The sequence below is a fragment of the Dermacentor variabilis genome, chromosome 11, assembly GCF_050947875.1.
Source record: "Dermacentor variabilis isolate Ectoservices chromosome 11, ASM5094787v1, whole genome shotgun sequence".
Taxonomy (NCBI): domain Eukaryota; kingdom Metazoa; phylum Arthropoda; class Arachnida; order Ixodida; family Ixodidae; genus Dermacentor; species Dermacentor variabilis.
The window spans coordinates 79,268,824-79,288,947 of NC_134578.1; the positions used below are offsets into that span (position 1 = coordinate 79,268,824).

Genomic DNA, 20,124 nt, shown 5'->3' on the forward strand with positions numbered 1-20,124 from the left:
GCGGCATCGAAAGTCGGTTCTCCAGCGTAGCAGCCCGGTGAAGTAATCTTTAGGTCTCAATTGCTCATTTTCTTTATTTCCTTGCTTGAAACTTCAAAACATATTGATAAAAATGGTAAAGATAAGGGTGCCAACGACTTCGAGATGGACACAAATTATTCAATTTTTTATAAATCATTACACCAAATGAAATATTCCACTGACCACATCAGATTGCAGCTGGTATTCACCTCATATACATGCGGCTCTATGGATGACAGTTTCGTTTACAGGAGGTACGCTTTTACCTGAATGTTTGCCTTTAATACCTGTCTTCTCAATTATATGATATCATTATTGGCAGGACAGCTTCCACCTCATCGCAGTGCGTATAAGATTCGTGGTCGTGGCCCGGCAATTTTGGTGTCATCATGCAATGTACTTTTGCTGAGTGCTGCTGAAAAAGGATACCTACGGGAAGTCTTCCTTGCCCGTCCAATATTAGGCAACAAACGGATGCATACCTCTATCGTGTCATCGCCAATCGGAGTTGCGGAGACGCAACACCTAAGTTGGAGTGATTACTGATGCATTCCACATGTTAATATATTCGGAATGGAATGGGAGCCCCAGGTTACGAAATTAACTTGGAATGCAATGTGCACACAGTTTTGCAGCGCCAAATTTTGATTTTATGGGAAACTGCAAAACTGGAAATTTTGCTAATTAGACTGAAATTGACTAGGTAAACATTTGAAATTTAAACAATTCACCGCATCTCGCAGTATTGAAACATAAAAAGGGGCATTCAATGAGCGGTACAATTCTAAAAACTTGGAATAATTAGTGCTTTAGAAGTCTCAAAAGCAGAGAAATGTTACACTAAAAATGATGTGATTTATCAAGAGCATCCTTGGCCTGGAACACAAGAACGGATGCCAAAAACCACGATGCCAATGCTGCATTCTGCTTGAGTCCACGGTATTTCGGAACGGCCATGATATTCTTCGTCAGCTGTGATGTGTGCAGAAGATAAGCTAACCAGCAGTTAGAGTAGTGTGCTGAAATAGATGTTCGTTAATATGCCGGTAAATGTGAAGCAAACAAAAAAGACATCTTGGGTACCTACGTAGCTCTATGCAAAAGGCTCCGAAGGACACTAAACTTTTAATGTATAAAGCTCTTGTTCGCCCTGTTATTTATTATGCCGCAACAGTCTTGTCACCCCATAACCAAAACAACATTATCAAACTAGAAGCTGTTCAGAAAAAAGTCGTCCGTTTCAATTTTCACCGGTATGATCGCTATTTCCACCCTCGTCTGCACTCCCTACACTGAAACTAGCATTACGTTCAGTACGTCGTGATGTGGAATCATTAAAACTTTTGCACAACATAATTAACAAGTTCTATCTTACTTCAAACACAGCTTGCATATCTTTCACCAAGCCTTCTTGCACGCGTAGCTTCCACCAGCTTAATTTCGAAAGTGCTCTCTATGAAAACCAGTATGTGTAACTAGTTAAATTAGGTTTAGTTTCTACTTTGTGTGTATGCATATCGCTGTGTCATTGCTTTTAAGAATCGATGAAAACGATTTAAAATGTTGTAAACGACTGTAATGATGTAAGAGTGATTGTTGATTTCACTTTATTTTTTGTTCACCACTGTTCTTACCCACTCCTGCAATAGCCCTCCTATGGGGCTGCAGTATGTAAAAAAAGAGACTTGCTTCGCTTTTGTATAGCTCATCAAAGCGACAAAAAATCTTACCTGGTCAAGAAAAAAAAATGTACGTCACACCATTCGCAACATCCTTAATACTTCAAAAATTTGTTTTCATTCACAAGGCACGCAAGGGGGCCCGCAAGTAGTAAACGATTTTAAAGAAAGCGTTACAATTGCTGGAGTCGGAGCACTGGAGAGGATTAGAAAAATCACTCCAAGAGCAGGAATCGTGCCACTCTCGCCATCTTATGAGTAGAACGCAGAGGAACTACGGGGCTCTCCGCTCTCGGCAATGAACTAGGAATTGAATGGGCGTCCTCTCATCACCACTCGGACACAAACTAGTGCTTTGACATGATCGCCATGCTGGCCATGGGTGCGTGAGAGCACATGTGCGCGCTCCCAAACAGTTGCAAAGCACTAGCGTTTGGGTAGCTTGTAATGCGCATGATGTGAGTTGAGCAAGGACCCTCGATATGTCCATGCACTGAAATTTCGATAACACAGACACTATGAAAAGTTGCACCATTTTTTACGCATTTGAACAAAGCTTCGCTTTACGTGGAGTCCAAGAAGGTGCGTAGAACCTGCCGCAGTTTCTCTACTTATATGAATGGCGGTAGCCACACAGGAGTTCGTAAAACCGGTCGTGGTTGACGATAGCTGCGTGTCGCCTTGTGTGTGATGAGGAATCACGCAGAGCACGAAAAAGAAGAGTGTAAAGCGGAGCGTGGTCCCAGGCAATGGCATTCCACTTGTGAACCAGGTACTCTTCGTCTCCAAAACAGGGCAGCTAAACTAAATTTTCGTGTCCTTTCACCAACGCCTGATGAAAGCTGCCGTAGCCCCAGCTCGACGCTACCTCAACGGTTGGCAGTGTTACCTTACTTAATATATAGTTGTGCAGAATTGAAGCTTTAGGCTACACAAAATAATCTAAGGCTGGACATGCAAGCCAATGGTTAATATTAGGATGTCCCTCCTGAACTATTTTCACTGTATTAACATTATTACTGGTTATGTCTTTGCAAAGACGCAGCATCTACTCTTTCGAGCGGTGGGCGACTCTAGCCGAGCTGTGTGCTCTTGCCGTGACGCAACGTATTCGCGTAGAACGGGATAATGCAGCAAACAATGGCGGATGCGTTTTGTCGTTGTGCTGTGGACAAAACCGTTTTTCAACCACCTATGGCTTCAGTAAACGTCATTTTTTATGGGGGAACTTTAGCTAATTTCATACGCCGGCACTCATCTCGAGCGAATTCAAGCAAACCCACAAGTAAAAGTCGCTCTGCCGCGCTGCTCCAAGTGATGCAAAGTGCCCCGAAAGGAATTCTTCCAAATTTCAGAATAGCACAGGTAATGTATATTATTCACTTAAATTTCATCACGTAAAGGGATATCTATAAGCCGATTGCAATATCAGGAGAGACAACGAACTATTTTATTCGAAAGTAGAAGTCCAACCAGTCTAAGCTGCGTTTTCGACACAGATGGATGGATTACACGATGCCTCTGAAGGAAATATAAAGAGCTACATTTAATGCCACGTGTCCTTTTCTCGTTCTAAAGCTTGTGTCGACGTCAGCTTGGCCAGTGAAAAGTTGCATAAACCAGTGCAGACGTTAGGGAGCCGTATATTACGTAGTCGCAATGATAGAACGCCCTCAACAACATTTAGCTGTATGCATACGAAGTTGAAATGCAGGAAATCATGATAGCCGAATTTCGCTGCGTTTGATCTGTGACTCGATCCTTTATTTATTTTTTTACTAATATGTTATCTAAGTAAATGTTAGGTTCCTTAAGTACCGTTCGGGGTGCTGAAAGCTACAGGACGAGCGCCTACTAACACACTTAGAAGACGAAGGAATGAAGCCTCGGCTGCGCTATGGGCTAGTAATATCGGTAGGGCGCAAGGAGGACGCCAGGTACACCATCAGACAAATATGCTGAGGCTTCTCCGTGTTCTAAGTTTACTCAGAAAAAAAATATTGACCAGCGAGAACGGCACTCCCCAATGCGAATTTCAGTGCAGCTGTTTAGATGCCTTGAATTCGCACTTTATTGTGGCAAAGAATTTGGGCCCCACTTTACTAAGCGAACTTGAGAACGAATTTTGGCATAGGAAAAATCAATCAAAAGAAGCTTATTCAGAAAGCTAAAACTGTGCGCAAGATCAGAAAGCTTGCGATGTCCGTAGCAGCAGAGACGAGTGCAGTAGTAAAAGAAAGCGTGCATGTATTGGTAGCGCCGGTGCGAAGTTCAGTTCTTGTGCCAATAGTAAGCGTAGGTCGATTCACAAAACCTAAGCAGCCACCGCAGCTGCCGAGATCAGAAGAAATTTCGACGATAAGTGGATAGCAGTGTTACCAACATAATCACGTCTACCTACGCCGCTCGAGCTGACGCCGGTAAGCGTTGGAACGCGCTACAGCGGCCGATTGGCCGGAGGCCACTACTGATAACCGAGGATGGCGTGTGCTTAACGCGCACAATGATTTGTCATCGCAAAGTGCATTGAATCCTGTTCAGTCTGGAATGTCAAGATTATAGTACTGTATTTTCTCTACCAGCAACAATAAGCACATGTTCACGCTGGCGAGGAAGCCAGTGTTTCCGCCTCTGGTGACAGCGTAGTGCCTTGCAGAAGTCGATGTTCACACCGGCAAGCGCTACCTGCCACCCAAAAAAGTCTCGTTGTTTAGCTCAGAATGACAATAGTATAGTTCGCTGCAGTGAACAAGCAGGCAAGAGCTTTCGCTCGGTGAAATATGATGTATTTACCACTTAACATCTCATAGGGAAAAAAAGGAAGAGGTACCTGCAGATACATCCTTAATTACGCCTGCTCTGCTTGGCTCAAGAGGACAACACTATCTGCTACCCATTCAAACAGAATTCAAACAGAATAGGATGATAAACACCCTATGTAGTCAGTATCTTTTCTGTCACCCGCAGACCGAGCGTGACACATGCTTCTGCTGTTGCTGCTACTGCTGCGTCTTCTTTGTTGGCGAATAGCTCACACGCACAACGGCATTCCTATGTTTGCAGTACTCGTACTAATATCGCACCAAGAACCACGACACTACTCGGCCACCTGCGCATGATGCACCAGCAAATGACGGACCACCGATAAAGTGGAATTCCAACCCAGCAGCAGTATTTGGGCTTGGACTCCGATACGCCTACGAGAACATGGTGAGAAACTTCTCCGATGCTACTTCGGACCCTGCGAGGTCATAAAACGCATTGGCGCACTGGACTACGGGCTCCTGCCAGACGGCATTGCTCAATCACAGCGCCACTACTCGCGACCCCACGTAGTTCATGTTGTGAACTTTGAGCCGTTCCACGTGCGCTTAGGAACTCTAGCAGTTCGTTTCAATGTGTTTTTTACTACGTCAACTTAAGCTTCCTGTGCTCCTGTTTACAGCATCGAGACAACGCTTTATGAGAGGGGAGATTGACACGTGCGCTTATCGGTCCTTTATCCAACCACTGTATTTCACTACCTGACTACTTGAGATTATCGCTCATCGCAAGACTCGCCTGCATTATACTCGAAAACTATCGTTCATTCTATCTGTTGGGTATCCTCTCAGGGAACCTCGTGCAATCAGACTGTATACGCAGCGCAAATAGGGCTACGCTTTTTTGACGCCATGCGAGCACAAGCAATTACGATGGGAGCTTCGATTAGCGATGTCTAAAAGCCGGCGTGCTTCACCCGAAGGTCAAACTTTCGACGATCGCCGACAGGACTCCCCGCTGTCGTCGTGCTTCGAGTGTCGCTTGCTATAGGGGCACAAGTTCACCCGATAAAGAACTTGGCCTCGAGATAAGCCCTTTTCGCCACTCTGTCCTTCGCCGTTACTACAACATTGCAGTATGACGACGATGGTGCGTCGACGATGACATGAGGACAATGGGATTAAGGCCGTGAAACCACTACTACAATAAGGCGACGATATAATGACCTAAATTCCCTGACAGCGACTCTGTGCTGAGGGCGCAATCACGACATTGACACGACAATAGAATAAAGTGGACAGAGAAATGACTACGGATTGACAATAAGGTTGTGGCCATGACTTCTCAAAGACGGCGGTGTGCAGAGGGCCATATGATAACGCAGGGACGACTAAGTGATGAGGATGGAAGATGCTGGCGACATGGCTACGAAGAATGTCTACGTTGGCTTGAAAGTGACGAAATGAGCATGACGGAGTAACAAAGGTGGCGTGCTGGTGTGCGCGCATGTGCATTTGTTGGTGTTCGCTTATGTGATGCGCACTTAAGTTCATCACCGTCATATCGGGCCGTCTTCATTTGCATTACATCCGATAACGAAAAGCCGCAGACGACAAAAGTATGCGATACATTAATAATCGCGACTGAAGGTATGCGATGTCGTGACAATGACCGCCTGACGGCATAAGCTTTCCCAAACGGGACTTATTACGACGGAATAAAGAAGACGAAATGAAGACGACGGCGTCGAGACGATGGCACGATGGCACTGGAGCGACAACAATGAAATCACTACGACGGAATTTCGCCTTCATTCCGTCGTAGTGATTTCATTGTTGTCGCTCCAGTGCCATCGTGCCATCGTCTCGACGCCGTCGTCTTCATTTCGTCTTCTTTATTCCGTCGTAATAAGTCCCGTTTGGGAAAGCTTATGCCGTCAGGCGGTCATTGTCACGACATCGCATACCTTCAGTCGCGATTATTACGGTATCGCATACTTTTGTCGTCTGCGGCTTTTCGTTATCGGATGTAATGCAAATGAAGACGGCCCGACATGACGGTGATGAACTTAAGTGCGCATCACATAAGCGAACACCAACAAATGCACATGCGCGCACACCAGCACGCCACCTTTGTTACTCCGTCATGCTCATTTCGTCACTTTCAAGCCAACGTAGACATTCTTCGTAGCCATGTCGCCAGCATCTTCCATCCTCATCACTTAGTCGTCCCTGCGTTATCATATGGCCCTCTGCACACCGCCGTCTTTGAGAAGTCATGGCCACAACCTTATTGTCAATCCGTAGTCATTTCTCTGTCCACTTTATTCTATTGTCGTGTCAATGTCGTGATTGCGCCCTCAGCACAGAGTCGCTGTCAGGGAATTTAGGTCATTATATCGTCGCCTTATTGTAGTAGTGGTTTCACGGCCTTAATCCCATTGTCCTCATGTCATCGTCGACGCACCATCGTCGTCATACTGCAATGTTGTAGTAACGGCGAAGGACAGAGCGGCGAAAAGGGCTTATCTCGAGGCCAAGTTCTTTATCGGGTGAACTTGTGCCCCTATAGCAAGCGACACTCGAAGCACGACGACAGCGGGGAGTCCTGTCGGCGATCGTCGAAAGTTTGACCTTCGGGTGAAGCACGCCGGCTTTTAGACATCGCTAATCGAAGCTCCCATCGTAATTGCTTGTGCTCGCATGGCGTCAAAAAAGCGTAGCCCTATTTGCGCTGCGTATACAGTCTGATTGCACGAGGTTCCCTGAGAGGATACCCAACAGATAGAATGAACGATAGTTTTCGAGTATAATGCAGGCGAGTCTTGCGATGAGCGATAATCTCAAGTAGTCAGGTAGTGAAATACAGTGGTTGGATAAAGGACCGATAAGCGCACGTGTCAATCTCCCCTCTCATAAAGCGTTGTCTCGATGCTGTAAACAGGAGCACAGGAAGCTTAAGTTGACGTAGTAAAAAACACATTGAAACGAACTGCTAGAGTTCCTAAGCGCACGTGGAACGGCTCAAAGTTCACAACATGAACTACGTGGGGTCGCGAGTAGTGGCGCTGTGATTGAGCAATGCCGTCTGGCAGGAGCCCGTAGTCCAGTGCGCCAATGCGTTTTATGACCTCGCAGGGTCCGAAGTAGCATCGGAGAAGTTTCTCACCATGTTCTCGTAGGCGTATCGGAGTCCAAGCCCAAATACTGCTGCTGGGTTGGAATTCCACTTTATCGGTGGTCCGTCATTTGCTGGTGCATCATGCGCAGGTGGCCGAGTAGTGTCGTGGTTCTTGGTGCACTGCACATAGGCGGCGATGTCGACTTTTTCATCCTCTGTGATGTGTGGCGGCATGGAATCCCGAGTAGACGCCGGGTTCCTTTCGTAAGCCAGTTTGAAGAGCGTGATCAGCGTTGTTTCTTCCACTGACATGTGTAAGTGAAGGTTACGTGTGAAAAGATGGCATCCCACGTCTCGTGCATGACGCCGACGAACATTGCTTACATGCTGGCGACGGTATTGTTCACCACTCCGTAAGACCGTTCGTCTCCGGGCACTAGGTAGTTGAGCTCCTGTGGCTTGTGGGCATGCATTGCAAAATGCCTTGTGTAAGGTCCGCTATAATGGTCTTTTATTGATCAGTGATGAACACTTCTGGGGCGCCATGCCTTAACAGGATATTCTGGACCAATTTTTTTGCCGATGAGCTGGAATTCTTTTAGGCAGGGCTTACGTATTGGCGTACCGGGTGACGTATTCGGTAGCCATGACGACCCACTGATTTCCGGATTCTGAACTCTGTAATGGTCCCCGATAAGTCTATCACGATTTGTTTGGCATTTCTTGTCGCAAGGAAGATTGAACGGCTGCAGCAATCTCGCTTATCGTATTGGTGGCGTCTTGCGTCGCTGAGAGTATTTGGTGATATTGGTGGCCTGGCACGGCCAATAATATTTGTCATGTACTTGAGAATGTACGGGAACACCCGAAGTGCCCGGCTCTCTGATCACCATGCAGAGCGGCCGCCGTGCTGAAGGCACCACGAGGTAGCAGTTTTCACGGGCTCAGGGGAAGCTCTTCACGACGACATGTTCCTGGGGTGAAAATGGCGAAAATCCACATCTACACACCCTTAGCACAAAGTAGTCTTGCCATCCACGCTTTCGACAAGGCTTCTCAGTTTTGAGTCAGCTTGTCGTTGTTCAGCGAGGTCTCCTGCACGTATGTTCTCAGGAACGTCTCGTCATGGGGTTCGTATTCAAATGGCGGGTCGATGGGGGCGCGGGACAGGCAACCAGCATGAAATGGCTTACGTCTGTACTTGTACATTGGGATGTATATGTAAGTGGGATGTTTGATTCTAGCAGTCTTAGGCTCGTCGAAGCATGGTGGCCTGAACGATCATTTAGGTCAGACAGCGTGCACAGTGCTTGGTGGTCGAAGGGCCTGCCGTGTAGGTATGGGCGAAATTTTGCCATAGCCCAAATAATGGCAAGGCACTCTTCTTTTGTAAAAAAAATTGGCCTCCTCTTTTGATAGCGACCTGCTGGAGTGGGCAACGACCTTTTGCAGTATGTGTTCTCTCGCAACAAACACTGCGCCGAGTCCGCTCCGTGGCCGAGTCCCATGCTATTCGCGTCGGTATAGACTCGAAGTACTGGTGGAGCCTGCTGGTGCCATTTCAGTTTTTGAAATGCTTCCACCGCTGGTCTCCCACTTAAATTCGACGCCAGATTTTGTGAAATGGCTCAACGCCTTGGCGATTAGTGAAAAGTAAAATGATGAAGCACCTGTAACAGGGACATCCGTCAAAGATCCGCAAACTCCTATCTTGTCGGTGGCCTCTGGAAAGTTTGCGATTACCGATGTATTCTGCGGATCACGACGCACTCCAGGTTTTCTGACGCTGTGGCCCAAAAATAGAAGCCCAGGGTTAGTGAAGCGATACTTCCTAGTTTTCATGACGACTTGATGGCCTCCGGCGTAATCAGTGGTACTTATATAGCTTCCAGAAAGAACAACACTATTGGCGTTTTCCATATTTTTTAATCACATATGGTTCCGCGAGGACGAACACAACAGATAGAATCAACAATAACATTCGATTAACTTCCTAATTATCCCGGCGCGTCTTGTGCTGAGCGATAATGTGGAGTAGTTACCGGATTAGATACAGTCACCGGAAAACAATAAATGCGCGTGTCATCACACTCGCTCTCATTCCAGTATCCTCATATCTATGCAGGAAGGAAAAAGACAGGACAGCACATCGCGCAGCGCGATTGAAACCAGTGTGTCGACCCAACACGTGACCAGAGATATAGTCAAAATGCACCTAGACATAAAGGCAGAGCACCCGAGCAGCTGTGACCGAGCGCGCATCGAATAAAAGCTACCCATACAACAAAGAAACAACTACAGGCATCAAATTCCTCGGCGAATCTCGATTCTTGCTCCGTGAGCTCGGTGATTTCGACGCAAGAGGTCACGTGGTAGGCCGACATTAAGCAATGCACTGAGGAAAGGGACTGGCGCCATGAAGGGCTCGATTGCCAAGGCTCGCTGCGTGAGGTAATGCTTTCTTTTATATTTTTCCTTCCTTTCTTCTCATACCAATGTCGCTCTACCGACGTCTTCATTATAGTGTTGTCATCCCACCGTTACACTGTAGCCTTTATGCTGTCGTCCATGCTATGAGCACCATTATAATATTGGCAACATGTATCCCTAAGGCTGTCGTTGTCAGAGCATTGTCGTAATCGCCCAGTAGTCATAGTCATTTTCAGGGTATTGTGGTACCATACTCAAGTCCACGCAATGTACATGTTTGGAGTTCTCCGCATCACGGATACATAGCCTCTAACACCTTATTGATCATATTGATGCGTGGTACTTCGAGCTAACTTGGCGTCACACCTTGTTCCTTTTTAGCATTGCAAACTCAGAAATAAAAATGAAATTGTGCTGGAAGTTTTCTGACAAAGTTGTACTTTGCGAAATGTGGAGCTTATAAGTGTCACCGGAACACGATTCAACAGAGGCATATTCTGACATCGTTCTCATTAGTGATTTGCGTGCCGACAATTGGCAATCCAATATAGGGGCCTTTACTGTTCGGTTTTATTGTGCAAGTACAAGAAGTCTGTAAAAACTATATTCGTTTTGCGTGTTTCTGCCACTCAGGTTTGGGTGAAAGTTGCCTGGAGGTATATAAACCCGTCTACTTGAGCCGCAGTGTCACTGGCTAACATTTCCATAGTTAAACACATTTGCACAACGCTTACTAATGCAAATGCTGGGACAGAAGCTTCATCCGCTCACGTGGTAACGCGTCAAACGCATCGTGCTCCGGCTATTTCTTCGGCGTTAAACAAAGAACGCAATTTTTTTCTTCGCGCTTTATTGGCTGCATTTAGAAACCGCTAATACATCGAGTCCTCAATTCCTATCAAGCATTCCCTTGAATTGTTTCCACTTATATGACGCAGTACTTACTTGTGCGACGTAAGCACAAAGGTGGTCCGCGAGCGTTTCTTGATCTCAGCGATGGCTCGGAAGATCTTGTTTCGGGACACCACGTCCACGCCAGCGTAGGGCTCGTCGAGAAATATGAATGGCTGCAGACCCAACAGCGCTGCGCCGATGGAAAGCTTCCGGCGGTTTCCTCCGCTATGAGTAAGGAAACAACGCTCAATTGGCAATCGCGAAATAACAAACCACTTCTCACGTCAAAATAGACGGTAAATGTTGCTTTACGTATTGTCATGGTTACTGAAAGAGTGGAAAAATGAAGCTTCCAACCGTGCCCCGTCATGAGGCATTGAGTGAGCAGAGGACGTCTAACACTTACACTCCAGGGAAGAAGCATGCGGCTACTGCTTAAGAGAAGGGCCTCGGCAAATTAATTACTCAATTATAAATCAGTTCCATTAGGTTGTTTGGGCAGCACCTAGGATAGGCTATGATTCGTACCGTCTTGATGTCAGTGGGGTAGATAGTGCAATGTGATAAAAGAAAAGATATACATTATTTCAGTGCTAGTGTTGAACGTCTGGCCCGTAATAACGAAATTCCATAGCCTATGGCTGCTCGTGAGGGCAGCGGCCATGCTTTTGTGATGCCGGAGAAATTATCAAAGGCCTAACGCAGTTGGGCCTTTCAAGCTCACCTACGACAGAATTTTTTTCTAAACTTGCTAACCCACCCACATTGCAGGCAATTTCTTTGCATTTTCTCGCTCTTGCTCTTGCTGGACCGTGGCCACAGTCTTTTGACAGACGACGATGAAACTGTTTAGCTAGAACACTTATTTTTACAATGCGAAACCCTCCTCCTTAGGCCAGCGAAGGCTTTAGCATTTGTTTCAACGTTTTCGTGGGCGGATTCCCAAGCTGTACACACTAATGAAAGTAGCCACTCAAGAAAAGAAAACGAAAATGTGGTATGTACGGTCATTGTGGATGACTTCTGGCAAAAAAAACATTAAAATCCTTGTTACCCCCGTAACATCATTGCACTTCTTGAGAAACTGCTTCGCACCATGGGCCGGCTACCCCTTGGTTTGTATATATATATATATATATATATACACATACACACGCAGACCCATAGGACGCATATTTTGCCAGAGCAGTAACCACTCCGGGATAGCACACTGGTAAAATTCATAACAACGAAGCATTCTTTGCATGAGGTAGATTTTAGCCGGAGTCGAGCCGGCCATATTCCTTACATTCTGAGCTTGAAACTTCAAATGTGAAATTGAAATCTTGAGCAACTGCGGCGCCATTCTAATTTACTGGTGTCAGGCTGGTTTTATGTCATTTTATCTGCTTTGACGCTTTCCATTTGACTCGGTGCCTATAAGGTTAGGTTATATGCTGATTCAGCATAAATGCGAGGGCGCCAGATTTAAAAAAAGTATACGGTGAGTAGCTTATGCAAAAGCTGAAAACTGCAAAAAAAAAGGAAAACTAAAATTTCCATATGCAATCAACTAGAATATTGTACAGTGTAAGTTGTGCTTCTAAATGGACAGTGACACTGATCAATAATGATCAGTTGGAAATTAAAAGTCTGTAGAGTCGTCCTAAGAATTCTCAGCTAATTAATTTCCAGTGGCAAACCTGTACACTCCGCACTCCTTGGAGGCGTGCTCCGTGAGGTCGGCAACTGATAGGATGCTGTCTATCATGGGCTTCAATTCGCGTTCGGGGATGCCTCTCAGCCGACCAACCAGGTAGAGGTACTCGTACGAATTCAGCCGATCCAGTAGGCCACCTAGCTGAAAGCAGTAGCTGATCTGCGACTGCCACTGTGGTGAAGCAAAAAAAAAGAAGAAGAAAAACAGTTTTTTTCATCGTGTCTGAATGCACACCCACATTGACTAAAACGGAATCTTGTGTTTCTGTTTCTAACGTATTTTTTTTTCAACGATTCCAGCACATTGGCACCTTTTCCTCTCAAATGGTACTCCCGTATGCGTATTGGAAGTCAGTTGAAGTTGGCGCCAAATGCTCCCCGCTGTGCCTGCATTTACAGGCTATGGATGCCTAAATGTGGCTCCATAAATGTGTGTGGGCTTTTTTTTTCACGCCTAACACTGGTGCTTGTGGAAACATTTTGCGAAGTTCCTGAAAATTTCTATGTTTTAGCTGTTAACTGATTGACACACATGGTTTACCCCGCAAGAACTCTGCAACCACAAGAGACCTGATATTGGAAGGCTGCGGAACAATTGTCCCTGCCGCAGGTCGCTTGAAAGATAGTTCAAACTAAGGTGTTCTTGCGTTTCGTTCCCCGTATTGCTACATTAGGTACACGCCGCAGGAATAATGCGATGATTTGGGGAAAATCACGCGTTTGCGTTGACGTTGTGTTTAGTTATGATTAGTTAACACAATTGCGCTTGCGCGGTTTGCAAATTGTAATTTTTTCAAAGCTGCAACTGCTTTTTGATGACTCAGTGAAATTAGACATTCAGCTCAATTTATGATAATCAGCCTCCATGGAAGGATGCAGAACAAGAACGTCTCTTCCAATTACTGCTTGAGTGGGACTGGCCAAAAACAATACTTTTAAAGTGATTTTGTCGTTTCATTGCGTCGCATATTTACAGCAAATGGCGCAAGTTAATATTACAGGCTGTGTACTTGTTTGTAAATTGTCAATGTTTTTTTCGTCGTACTTGATATTGTCATTATATTTGAGGACTGATAGAGTTGTGCTGTTGGTGTAATACAACCAAGAAGACACATATGCCTCGTTTACCATGAAATACAAAGAAAAAAATTGAAGGAGGCTTAAGCTGTGGTTTTAAGATCGGAATGCAATGACATTCAAAGATCTCCGACTGCTTCTCACGCTTCCCAGCAAGTGCAGCTCTTGTAGCCGTAATGTTTACCTGGAAATGCTGGCGGCGAACGCTATGTACGAAGGAGAGCTTTCTGGTAAGCACACGGCCTCTTCCGTAGGCCGCTACCAGAGGTAGCGCGTATCCACGCGATAGGAAAGAAAATTATATCATTTCCAGGTTTCTTCTATTGTTACGCAGTTTTAATATTACAGTTTGAGAAGATGTAACATAAAAGGCTTGCGCTGTCGGTGTTTTGTTTCATGACATTCGTTTGTGGGCCTCCATTCTCAAAATTGAGAGGAAACACTTTGTAAAGAATGAAAGACAAGGTATAAGCAAATTTAGTGATGGAATTGTGTGGCAATACAACCCGCATGTAATATGTCGAGGCGTGGCATGTCCATATACCTAAATCTATACGGGAATGCTGTATAGGAGCATGCCAACAGCACGCTCAGTCTGCGCTACGTGAAAAGTCCCTTGCACTCGAAATCGATTCAAATAGAAAAGCTAGAGCGTTTGCGAGGACATATTTTGTAAGCGAAATCCGCGGAAAACACAGAGTAAACTATGGCTCGCGCATTTTAGGCTCGATGTTGCGCAAGTCAACACTTTAACGTGATTTGTGAAAAACCGATTTTTTTAACACAAGGAACATATTGTCCTGAACTAGTAAACTGATTGCTTCAAAATTCGCCCAAGTTGTTGAAATGTGCCTCCTTGCTCTGGTGAAGTGTAACACGTTTGTTATCTCCAAATTATTTTTATTACAAACATTTCATTAAAAATTATACTCGTACTGGGATGTTTCTGAAGCGAATTTGTGGAAGGAAAAGCAAACTGCTAATATCATTGTCATAGCTCAGTAAAAGGCAAATATTGCGGCACTTTTTGACACAAATATATTTATAGCTTTAATATCACTAGTTCTCGTTAAATGTTTCTCTATTGAGATACAAGAAAAAAAATACACATAGAAATCTCCATTAAAAAAGTCTCAATATTTCTGAATGCACTTCGTGTGGATGAAAGGAAAAGCCATCACTAAGCACCTACAAATCTATAAAAGCTTGACTTCAGGGAAAAGTAACAAAATCACATTATATGATGTCCCGTTTGTTCCCTATTGTCAAACGCAGATGAGAGGGGAGCGAGTAAAAAAACTAGAACACAAAAATAGTAAACAAAAAAAAAATTCAGAGAAGAATATTACCATCTGAAATTCAAGTAGTGCGCTGGGATGCAATGTTGGCTAGCGCACCAAGGAAAGTGCAATTGTCTCCACTCGTATGCGGCATCGAAGTTTCAGTCCGCTTATTATCGCAGCAGAAAAGAGTCAGGCAACTGTTTTGTTTTACAAAAGAGGATGGACAGTCTGTCCATTTAATTCCCAAAAAGAGGTTTCAGGGACGCATAACGGAAAACGAACTTTCATGGCTATCGCTATGCATGAAGAGTGCTCGTGTAAAAATCCGCTTTAAATTAAATTTTCTTGAGATCCATGAGTTGAACTGTTCTGGGGCTTTCATGAATAGCGTTGTAATTAGTCTTACTCTGTGCAATGAACATCATTGTCGTGAAAGAAATCACAACAAGGGAGGGAAAGCAAGCTGAGAGAAAATTAGCTGTTCCTAAGGCTATTCCTATTTAGTTTCTGCGAAGATATTAGTATTAGTTTCATATTTATTAACTCACATAAATCCATCTAGGCGTCCGTCAACATTTATCATCATCGTTATCATAATGTGTCCACTCGAAGCAGAATCCGCCTCCCAGGAACCTCCGGTAATTACTCCTTTATTTCTCTCGCCGACCGCATTTCGTGCAATCATAGTTCCCATTTTAATCACATCTACTTTTCCGCAGCTTTGGATTCTACTTCCTCATCTGCGCTCACACAATATATATATATATGTATATATATATATATATATATATATATATATATATATATATATATATATATATATATATATATATATATATATATATATATATATATATATATATATATATATATATATATATATATATATAATAGGCTGCAGTTATCGGGTACCACATTCACTATCTAATTCTAATCCACCAAGATATCGTCCGATCTTTTAACATTAGGCCTAACAATGTCAGTTCCATCGCTGGTTGCGCGGCCTTCACTTCCATTCAAGTTTCAAGTTCAAGTAGCGAGGGAATGCCATAGTTGTACATATTTCTTTTTAAGGATAGCATTAGGCTGCCAGTCATGACATGGTAAGGCCTGCGCCGTGCAATCCAATTCTTTTTTTTCTTTTGCAAATTTATTTAGAAGTCGAGGTCCCGTGTAACCGATTGCTCTAGGTAAACGTATTCTTGCAGAGAATCAGAGGCTCAGAAGCAAAGAAGTTTCGTTACCTTGTCAAATTTTTCAAAATTACCCCCCCCCCTAATAAATTTTAACCCTACTCCTACATCTTTACGGTTAAACGCCAAGTTCCCTCTATACCTACCCATTACATAACCATTCTATTTTACGCGTGTATTTAAGGTCCTGTTATCAGTTCCTTCTGCTATGCATTGATTATTTCAGAATCGTTGACATCCGTTTTAAAATAAGCGCTCTAACTTTCTGGTAGCCTAAGCAAGCTATTCTAGAACTATTGGACCCGGAAGTTAGTTTCCTGTTTTGCTCACGTCATCATGGTTTACATGGCCTTATGACGGAGGAGAGAGATACGGCCACAGGGAGTCGAGCAATTATAATGAGCGATGCATGGAGAAATACATTGTTACTCTTAGGTGTGACGTGGCTTCATACAGTCGTGAAAAACGTTAGCTACAAATTGCGTGAAAACTACTGTACGGAGTAACAGTATGGCTCCTCTCACGCTGCACTGTTGCTGCTGCACGTTGATTTACACTGCACCCATTGCTCCGTCTATCGGGGTCACCGTAAAAGGCGCGATCGCCGCTGTTTTGATAACGTCGAGCACCGTGCAAATCGAAAGGTTCTTTTTTTTTCTCTTTATGCTGTGGAGCATTCCTCGTGGCAATTGCCTGGTCACCTAAGATGACATCAAACGCATTATTTCAAGAGTGGCGAGCACCTACCGGCAGAGATATCCAGCGACCCAATTTCGTATGAAAGAGATTCGTAGAAGTCTTTAGCACGAAGCGAGAGGCACATGCTCAGTGCTCCACAATCACGCGTGAAAGAAATTCACTGAAAAACGGTACGTATCGCACACACACCACCCTGCATCCCCAGGGACCCACGCCCTCATCAACGAGGTTGGTCATCAACGAGGCTGGCACACAGGTATGCAGATCTGCACAGCCAATGGCCTAAGTTCATCAGACGGTTGGTCTCGAACCCCGTTCCTTTAGAAGAGCAGCATAATGCTCTAACTATTCGGCCATGGGCTACATACTGACCCACGTTGGCGTGAAAACGGTTAGTGAAATAGATGTATAGGTAGATGGACAGTTAGCCCTCAGAAACTCCGGCAAGAACCCGTGATGACGATGAGGTATTCAAGCGCTCCGTAGCGTTATACGTGAGCATGCCGAACTGCGAAGAACTTAGCTTACTGTCTTTAAAGCTGTTTATCACTAAGATCAAATATTATTAATTCAAATTCCGGGGTTTTACGTGCCGAAACCGCAATCTCGTTATGGGGCATGCCATAGCGGGGGACTCCGGAAAAATTTTGACCAACTCTGATTCTTTAAGGTGCACCCCATGCCCGGTTCAAGGGTGTTCTTCTAGTTCACCGAAATTTCGCCGTTGTCAGCAATATTTCCATGCACCTTTGACCGAGTTCACTATAAACAGCAATAGAAGCACGCAGGGGCTAATTGCGGGCAAATGTTTAATGACTCTGACCTACGCGTAACTGTTGTAAATAAGTACACAATGCCTCTTCTTTGCCTATTTCTATGCATTTTTCCGTGAACCCAAAGCGTTTCCCCAATGTCGATGTCATCAGTGCATGAAGCCAGGCATGTTCTTCGGGTTTGCGAGGAATACGAGGCAGATTGTGGGAAACTTGTAAGGGAGGTGCGCGGGTTAACAGCGCAAACCAAACGAGGAGGAGACGAGTACTCCGGGCTAGAGCTGACTGGCGCTCGCCTGGTCTGTGTTTATATCGTGGTACGCTGTTTTCGCTTCGCAGCTACGTAGCAAGTCGCCCCACAAAATATTTTGCTGTGCGGGTCACGTTTATCATTGGCTGTAGCTTACTAGTGCTTTGGACTCGGGAACGTGCGTCCTCTAATGATAAGTTACAAATGACGCTCAGTTAGGTCAACCGACGTAGGCGTCCCACTATTGCCGCCGAGGGAAAATTAAGGGGGAATTTTAGAGCCAGCGTGCAGGTGAAGAAAATATGTGTGCACGGCTCTTAGTGTTAGCAAAGAAATTGCTTCATTAAGTGTTGAAAGCCTTATACACGACTGTTATCAGGTATGTCTTCCGTAATGTCCGGAGATGACGATATGTTCCATCAAGTCCAGATTTCATGAAAGTAAATTTTAGGGTTAATGTGTGCTGAAGGTGAAATGCTTCTTTCTTACTTGCATTTGTGGCCAATATTTCGTGAATGCTCGGTTTCTACGCGACCGATGTCGGTTAATAGAGACATGTACTTTCATGCTGTTCGGTAAAAAGTGGAGGGGGCGGCATGGTGTGTGTAACTCGTAGGCAATTCAAATCGCGACCTTTCACAAGTACGTTTGTGTTGCTAACTGCATTAACTCTGACAGAAACAAAAGAGTAGAAAAATCCACGTGCAGTTCGGGGGCCATGTAGTATCTTCGCAAATGATATTGATCTGAATATGTGAAAGTGTTTCTCGATGCAGTGTGTCAAAAAATTAGGTTAAGCTTTGGCGCTAGTGGTAAACCGATTTAGACTGGAATACATGAACTTCATTTCGAGCTAATTTACCACCTTCAATGTACAACAGCCAACTTCCAGTGCGGGTAATTTTTAAATTGGTGCCCGTTTCGGCGTCGAAGAGAGGCGGTGGAAGCAAACACTGCCACTTTTTATAAGTACCAACTCACTGTACGGGCCCTTCCACTGAGCTTGGCCGTCGACGTAGAGGCGTCGCCATACGAGACGCTCACCAGGGCGGCCAGCATCTGGAACGTGGTTGTCTTGCCGGCGCCGTTCACGCCGAGGAGGCCGAAGCATTCGGACGGCCGAAGTGCCATGTAGGTGCCTCGCACGGCGAGCAACGTGCCGAAGCGTTTGTGCAGACTCCAGACGAGCATCGAGTATTTGGCGAAGTCTCCGGTTCGACGTGCAGCGTTGACCAGGTTCTTCTCCCCTTCGACGTCTTCGTCGCCAGACCACTCTTGGCCCGCGATGCCGTCACCGGGCCTCCGATAGCCGGAAGTTAAGAAGACCATGATCGCCACGACGACCAGGCCTTCCACTATTATAGTCAATAGCTCGATTCCCGCTTCATTAAAAGTAAGTGCCAGCACACTCGCCTTGCAATCAATTCCAAAGGCTGAAACAGTAAAAAGAACCGTCAAAGGCGATGTCATTCAGGAGGTGTATAAATAAAAGTTGCAGAAAATATTTTACGCAGAACAAATGGTTCTTAAAGAAACAACCCCAGGGAAAAAGAATTGTAGACAAAGAAATCTCAGTGCCCTCCCACCCTGTGAGGAGGGACGACCAGAGAATCCATGTATGTGGGGCCTGTAATGGCGAACTGCACTTCCGCCGCGGCTCGGCCCGGCATTGCACTACCTTCGGAATCGGCCCACGTACAGGGAGTTTTTTTTTTTTTGCTTACCACGCCAACAACGACACGAAAATTTTCTTGGACGGTAAAGGTATACAGCTTCGCTGTAAAAAAGTTTGCGCCCAAGTACTCCATACAGACGGTTAGGAAGCGAAGCTGAAACTAGCGGCCAGGGTGTTTATCACTGGGTTGGTGCCGATGTTTCATTACACGACGGGTCGTTTGGCAGGCAGATCATCGGTACGAAGTAGCTGCTTGCGCTCGGCTGCACGAGCCTGTTCTTGTATCCGGGCTGAAGCAGCGGCACGGCGTAGACGTGCTCGTTCTTGGTTCTGCTCGTGGAGTTGCTGATGGAAAGCTGCCTGCTCCTCCGAGGTACGTATGACGCGTGGGCTACCCATTTTAGAGCCGGAGAGAAACTTCTGTGCGCGCGCTCGGTTACGACGGTGAGCCACGACATAACAACTAGCGGAGGTTATCCAACACCACCTAGATAGCACAAGGCTTTTTTTTACTACGATCCATGAGGTCATGTAACCTGGCCCCACTGCCATAGAAACTACTGCGGATG

General features: G+C 45.3%; 1 protein-coding gene across 1 annotated transcript in view; it reads right to left on the reverse strand.

Moving 5' to 3' along the window:
- LOC142564600 (phospholipid-transporting ATPase ABCA3-like) overlaps positions 1 to 20,124 on the reverse strand; it is a 59,414-nt gene that overhangs the window by 6,738 nt on the left and 32,552 nt on the right. Inside the window, exons 4-6 of the mRNA XM_075675655.1 lie at positions 18,862 to 19,313; positions 12,590 to 12,777; positions 10,959 to 11,132 (exon numbers count right to left, since the gene is read on the reverse strand). Coding sequence (XP_075531770.1) covers positions 10,959 to 11,132; positions 12,590 to 12,777; positions 18,862 to 19,313 — 814 coding nt within the window. The remainder of the gene's footprint in view (positions 1 to 10,958; positions 11,133 to 12,589; positions 12,778 to 18,861; positions 19,314 to 20,124) is intronic.